Genomic DNA, 6,388 nt, shown 5'->3' on the forward strand with positions numbered 1-6,388 from the left:
TATCATTCCAAGTGACTTGGGAGGCTGAGATCCAGAGTATCACTGTCTCAGGCCTTCCCGGGAAGAAAACTCTGAGAGACTGTCTCCATGGAGGAAAGCTAGCTAGGCAGCATATCCCTACCTGTGGTCCCAGCCACAACTGACAGCTTAAAAGGAGGTGGGTGTTGGGGCTGGGGATATGGCCTAGTGGCAAGAGTGCTTGCCTCTTATACATGAAGCCCTGGGTTCAATTCCCCAGCACCACATATACAGAAAATGGCCAGAAGTGGCGCTGTGGTTCAAGTGGCAGAGTGCTAGTCTTGAGCAAAAAGAAGCCAGGGACAGTGCTCAGTGCCCTGAGTTCAAGGCCCAGGACTGGCAAAAAAAAAAAAAAAAAAAGGAGGTGGGTGGTGGCTCTTCTACCAGCCTAGCAGGAAGTGAGACCCTATCCTAAAAATAACCAGTTATAAACATGGCTTGAGCTTGGCACTGCTGGCTCATGCCTGTAATCCTACCTACTTAGGAGGTTGAGATCTGAGGATAGTGGTTCGAAGCCAGCCAGGGCAGAAAAGTCCTGATGAAAGGCTCTTATTTCCAGTTATCCACTCAACAACCGGAAGTGGAGCTGTGGATCCCCAGTGGTAGAGCCTATTCTTGAGCACAAAGAGGCTCAGGGACAGCTTCCCAGCCCTGAGTTCAAGCCCCATGGTAGACAAGGAAGAGAGAGACAAAGACAGAGAGGAAAGAGAGAGAGAGAGAGAGAGACAAAGACAGAGAGGAAAGAGAGAGAGAGAGAGAGAGAGAGAAGAGAGAGAGAGAGAGAGAGAGAGAGAGAGAGAGAGAGAGAGAGAGAGAGAGAGAGAGAGAGAGAGAGAGAGGAGAGAGAGAGAAACAAGCAAGCAAGCCATTTACAAACACAATGACTCCCCCTGAGTTTGCTCCGCCCTGAGGGAGGGACAGGTGACCCAGCATGGCCTACCCCAGGTGGGGAGGTTTTGAAATCCAGTGGCACCTTGTCCAGGTCTGAGACACTGCCTTGTCCACGGCCTCCTTCCTTGGTGGGCCGGGACCGTGTGGCTTGTCCCCACTCGCTGGCCAACCACGGAGCCCTGCGTCCACTCCTCGGGCGTCTGAGCCCGGCGGTCCTGGCAGGTGGAGAACAGCGCTCCGGCTCAGTTACACCCCCTGCTGGATGGGAACGGGATCCTCGGGGGGCGCGGCCCCTTTAAGAGAGCCGGCCAGACCGAGACGACGACGAGGCCGGAAGAAGAGCGTCACTTGGGAGGTTACCTTCTAACCGGAAGCGGAAGTGGTGCCAGCTGCGCTGGTGGCTTCAGACGGGCACCCAGGCGGGGGGAAGGAAGCTGAGGCCAAGGTCGCTGCGGACCCCCGAGGCCTGGGCTTTCGTGATCGCACGGAAGGCAGGCCACAGGCCGAAGGAGCCCAGCGGGGCCGCGGGGGACGGGGTGGGCTACCGGCCACGGGGCCGCGGCGACGGCGCACGAGCTCGCGGGGCGGGGGCCACGGCCCGGCCTCGGCGCCCTCCGCCCGCCGGCGGCATGGGCTCTAAAGCCAAGAAGCGGGTGGTGCTGCCCACCCGCCCGGCGCCCCCCACCACGGAGCAGATTCTGGAGGACGTGCGCGGGGCGCCGGCCCACGACCCCATCTTCACGGCCCTGGCCCCAGGAGGTAGGGGAAGCCGAGGCCTGAGCTGCCCGTGGGGTCCCCGGTGAAGCCATGTCCTCGGGATTCAAAAAGACAAGCCTCCGGGAGCCGTGGGGCCGCCCCGGGCCTCACCAGGCTCCACGCCTGTAAAAGCAGAACGAGCAGGAGGCCTCTAGGATCAACCGCGGGTCCATCCTTGGGGTAGTCCTACCACAGGGGTGTGCAAATCAGCGGAGTTAAGGAAAGAACGGTGCTTGGGCACGTAGCTTAGGGGTGGAGTGCCTGCCTAGCAAGCATGAAGCCCCGGGTTCGATTCCTCAGCACCACACACACAGAAAAGGCCGGAAGTGGCGCTGTGGCTCAAGTGGCAGAGTGCTAGCCTTAGCCCTCTTTTTTTTTTTTTTTTTGGTACTGAGCAGGGTTCAGGGTTTGAGGGCATTTAACCTCAAGTGTTTGAGGCCCCAAGTTTTATTCCTAGCATCACAAAAGCCAACAACAAAAAAGTCAGTGGGCTGAAAGCAGGTGGCTCATGCCTGTCATCCTAGCTACTCAGGAGGCTGAGATCTGAGGATAGGGTTCAAAGTCAGCCCAAGTTCATGAGACTATTTCCAAAAACAAAATGACAAGTTGGGTGGTTGGCTTAAAGGATTTTTTTTTTTTTTTAAAAACAAACCCTAGTGCCCCACATGCTTTTGGTGGGTGTTGGGCCTACCCAGTTTAGGTCTAGACAGCCCTGAGCAGATGAAACCAGGGTCTGCATGTGTGTGCATTTACACACATGTAAGTGTGCATACCTGTAATGAACTCAGGACCTCATGCACTCACTTGACATTCCCCCCCCCCCCAAGTCCTGGGGCTTGAATTCAAGGCCTGAGCACTGTCCCTGGCTTTTTTTTTGCTCAAGGCTAGCACTCTGCCACTTGAGCCACAGTGCCACTTCTGGCTTTTTCTGTTTATGTGGTGCTGAGGAATTGAACCCAGGGCTTCATGCATGCTAGGCAAGCACTTTACCTCCAAGCCACATTCCCAGCTCCTCAATTCCTGAGTTTTTGTGCCTAAGGTTAGTGCTTTACCACTTGAACCATAACTTCACTTTTGGTGGTTAGTTCAAGATAAGAGTCTCATCCACTTATCTGCCTAGGCTGGCTTTGAGCCACAATCCTCAGATCTTAGCCCCCTTTCCTCCACCTCCCAGTAGCTAGGATTACAGGTGTGAACCCCCAGCACTCAGTGGGCTTTTGCTTACTTAGGATGCTATTTCCTGTCCCCCAGATACCTCAAGACCCTACAAGAGGCTTGAGGAGCCTGAGGCCCAGCGAGAGCGACTGTACCAGCAGAGCCGGGCCTACGTGGCTACCAATGAGCAGCTGCGGAAGGCTGGGGATGGGCTGAGGCAGAAGTGCGAGGATCTCTGGCAGGCCGGTCAGGAGCTGGAGCTGGACATCAGCCAGGTGTCACAGACAGCACTGCCACCACCACCAGGGACCTTGGCTATCTCCTCACACTGACCTGGGCCAGCACCCAGTGCTGTCCGCCTTGCTTCCCCCTCCCTCTGGGGACCTGGGTGCCCCCAGCTTTCATTCCACGTCCGTCAGCCCTGCTTGTTCCCGACACTCAGAAGGCTGCAGGCGCTTGGCTGGAGGGACCCGCCCCACAGGCCCCCTGTCTCTGCGGACTGGAGCCGGACCCAGCCAAGGTTCTAGGAGGAGGACAGCGAGGATGACTGCTCCAGCATCTGTCCCCTCTCCTCTGATCTGAGACAAGGCCCCTATGGCAGTGCCGCCTCCTGTCTCCATACTCCTGCTTAGGGCACTGAACACTTGGCTGGAGATAGATATGTGGGGAGTAACTCCAGGGCTGCTGCCTCTTTAGAAGAAACTTCTTTCTCTCCATGAAAGTGCACCTCTCAGCTCAGGCCTCCCCTAAACCAGACTCTGGGTCTTTGGGACAAGCCTGCACCCCTCAGGAACTTCCCCTGCATCACTACGAGCTGCCTCCTTCCCACACTGGCCAGCCTGGTCCTGCCCCAGGAGAACCATGCCTCTGACCATCTAGTACTCGAGCCAGCAGGCAGGCATCCTCTTGCTTGGACAGCCGAGGGTCAGTGGCAGGCCGTGCGGGCAGGCTTTCCCTCCCATCCTAGCTCCTGCCTGGGACCAAGTGGACACTCCCGCTGACATCGCTGGGCCTTGTCCCTGAGTTCCCTCCTGGCATGAGGGGCTCTCAACAGGAGCACTGGACCCGTTGTTGGGGTGGCCATGGCTGGGATGGAAGGCCCAGGAAGCTGGCCTCTACCCTTCAGCCTACCTTGGAAGTGGAACAGTGGGAAGCATGGGCAATTCCACAGCTTGGTTTATTAAAGGTGCACAAAAAGCCAGACGCCAGATTGGGTATCATCTTTCCACCAGACAAATGGCTTTACATTAGAGGGGAGGGGCGTGTGGAGGGGGCTGAGACTATTTACACGACCATTGAACACTGCAGACATCCGGGAAGATGGCACGGTGGCCTGCCAGGCCAGTGGGGACTGTAGGGGTGGGGGCCACAGGTCAGGTCAGCAGCAGAGGAAGGTGTGGTGATGGGCGGGCAGGTCGCTGGGGGCCAAAGTCACCATCTCTGGGGACATAGAGCCATCACCAGTCTTTGGCCATCAGATCCCCACTTCCTGGTCCAGTGGTGGCAAGTCCTCCATTTTGGGGCTGGCTGCAGTGTCTGTGTCCCCAGCTCTCACCCCTAGCAGACTGTCCGAGTACAGCCTGCCACTCTTGAAACTGCTCCCCTGCGTGGGCTAGCCTCCAGTCCGCTCTGGTGATGCCTTGAGTCTGTCCCCTCTGTGGGGGAGAGGGGTGGTGAAGGCAAAAATGACCACCGGACCTGGTCCAGTGGGAAGGCTGACCAGTAGGAGACTGCCCCCCATTGAGTGATGGTGGGAGCTGTGCCCCTAGAGAGGTCAGCGGACCCTGCACAGCTGCTGCTATGCCTCCCCCCCCCCACCAAGAGGTAGTGCTAAATTCTCCCCACGGCCCACATGAGGAAACTGAGGCACGGCAGTGAGAGCACTGCCCAAGGTCTCACAGTGCGTGGTAGGGGAGGCTGGTCCCAGGGTTGTACCTTGTACTTGGATCCGTGGCCTGCAGCTGGGTAATCTGGAAGGTCCATCAGCCACCATTTCCCTAGCACTAGGCCATTTTGGGGGATACAGCTGGCCCTTTGTGGAGAGCAAGCAAGCACCCAGCAGCCTCAGATCTGAGACTCCAGAGGGAAGCTGGGCTCCAGGGAGCAGCCAGCAATGTCCTTAGAAGGGCTCTGGCGAGAAGGAGGTGGTCACCTGTGCTGAGCTCCTTCTTGTTTCCTCCCTGCCAGTGAAGGGTGGCAGCCTTGCTTAGAGGAGCCCCAGCCGTGAGGGTGGGTGCTGGCCACGAGCACTGGCACCAGGGACTTGGGACAGCCTTCCTGCTTGTTGGCTTGGCTTGGACAGAGCCCTGGAGTATGATAGGAATTTGGGGTCTCCCCTTCTGCACTGCTCTCCAGTGTCCTGTAGTCTAGGCCAGCTCCTTGGCCCCAATAGGACTGGGTGGGGGGAGACTGGCGCTGCCCAGGGCCTTCCACTGGTCTCAATATCGCTTCCCTTCTCCCCAAGGAGGGACTTCCATTGGGCCTCAGGAGCATGCTCGTGAGAGGGGCTCCTGCAGCCTGCCTGTGCTTCTTCCCAGAGCTGGGATCCTGGAGGAAAGAGGTCATCGGCTCTCTCTGCAGGAACCTGCCCTGGGCTGAAGTTGAAACAGCCTCAAGTCCCAGTGCAGAGACTTCCTGCGGTCCATGCTGGCTGGGGATGGGAGGTTGAGTGCCCAGGGCCCTTCCGCTCTGGCTCTCGGGAGACCCTATTTCTGCACTCTGGGTGACCTTAGAACACACAGGCTCTGGTCCAACTCCTCTGCACGTGTGGCCTCCACCCCGGGCCGCCTACCAGGTCCCAGATCCCCACTTTGACTCCAGGCTCCAGCTGGAGGCTGAGTGCCGGAGGCAGCTTAGCTTAGATCCCCATTATCTGTGCATCACAAATGAGCAGGACAGCCAGGCGCTGGTGGCTCGCACCTGTAACCCTAGCTACTCAGGAGGCTGAGATCTGAGGGTGACAGCTTGAAGCCAGACCAGGCAGGAAAGTCTGTGAGACTCTTATCTCCAATTACCCACCAAAAAACCAGATGTGGAGCTGCAGCTTAAAGTGGTAGAGCCCTAGCCTTGAGCAAAAGAGCTCAGGACAGTGCCTGGGCCCTGAGTTCAAGCTCTGACAAAAAAAAATTTTTTAAATTACTGACAAAAAGTTAAAAATGAGCAGGACGTGGAAAACAACACAGCCAGCAGTACAGCAGCCATCCGCACAGGAGGTCCCAGAAGTTGACCACCTCACTACAGCACAGGCCTGGGTATTCCGGTCCCTCTGGGGCCCAGATGTGGGGGCTCTTGACTTCCTTCCCTTCTACCATAGCTGTGCCCAGCTGACCTGACTCCACTTACCCCCAAGGCCCACGTGGGCTGGTGGTCAGCTCCTCCTCCAAGATGCTAATAGGGTCACTGACAATGGCCGACCACAAGGATAAGGGGTCAGGTGGCCCCCAGTGTCTGCACTAAACCCCCCTCTCTATTGCCTGAATCACCTGCCTGCCCCCCCCCAGTCTTCCCCCAAGAGATACAGAAGGTCGGAGTGATTGGACACCCCTCTCCCCACTTGGCAATCTCTGGG

At 57.7% G+C, this 6,388-nt stretch overlaps 1 protein-coding gene across 2 annotated transcripts; it reads left to right on the top strand.

Moving 5' to 3' along the window:
- Nucleotides 1–1,320: 1,320 nt before the first annotated feature.
- On the top strand, nucleotides 1,321–6,264 carry C3H19orf25 (chromosome 3 C19orf25 homolog). Of its 2 annotated transcripts, XR_007210380.1 has the most exons (3): nucleotides 1,321–1,668; nucleotides 2,917–3,482; nucleotides 6,254–6,264. XR_007210380.1 is itself a non-coding variant. In XM_048341755.1 (2 exons), the coding sequence occupies exons 1-2, from the start codon at nucleotides 1,539–1,541 to the stop codon at nucleotides 3,150–3,152; spliced, it is 366 nt and encodes a 121-aa protein (XP_048197712.1). In that variant the 5' UTR covers nucleotides 1,321–1,538; the 3' UTR covers nucleotides 3,153–4,021. The 2 variants fall into 2 exon arrangements, 1 of the variants encoding a protein (XP_048197712.1); XM_048341755.1 differs by lacking the exon at nucleotides 6,254–6,264 and having other exon boundaries at nucleotides 2,917–4,021.
- Nucleotides 6,265–6,388: the final 124 nt, after the last annotated feature.

This window comes from Perognathus longimembris, chromosome 3 (genome assembly GCF_023159225.1).
Source record: "Perognathus longimembris pacificus isolate PPM17 chromosome 3, ASM2315922v1, whole genome shotgun sequence".
In the NCBI taxonomy this organism is placed as follows: domain Eukaryota; kingdom Metazoa; phylum Chordata; class Mammalia; order Rodentia; family Heteromyidae; genus Perognathus; species Perognathus longimembris.

Coding starts and splice junctions, on each gene's coding strand:
- C3H19orf25 (XM_048341755.1), top strand. CDS start 1,539: ATGGGCTCTAAAGCCAAGAAGCGGGTGGTGCTGCCCACCCGCCCGGCG. Junction 1,669..2,916: donor CACGGCCCTGGCCCCAGGAG/GTAGGGGAAGCC, acceptor CCTGTCCCCCAG/ATACCTCAAGACCCTACAAG.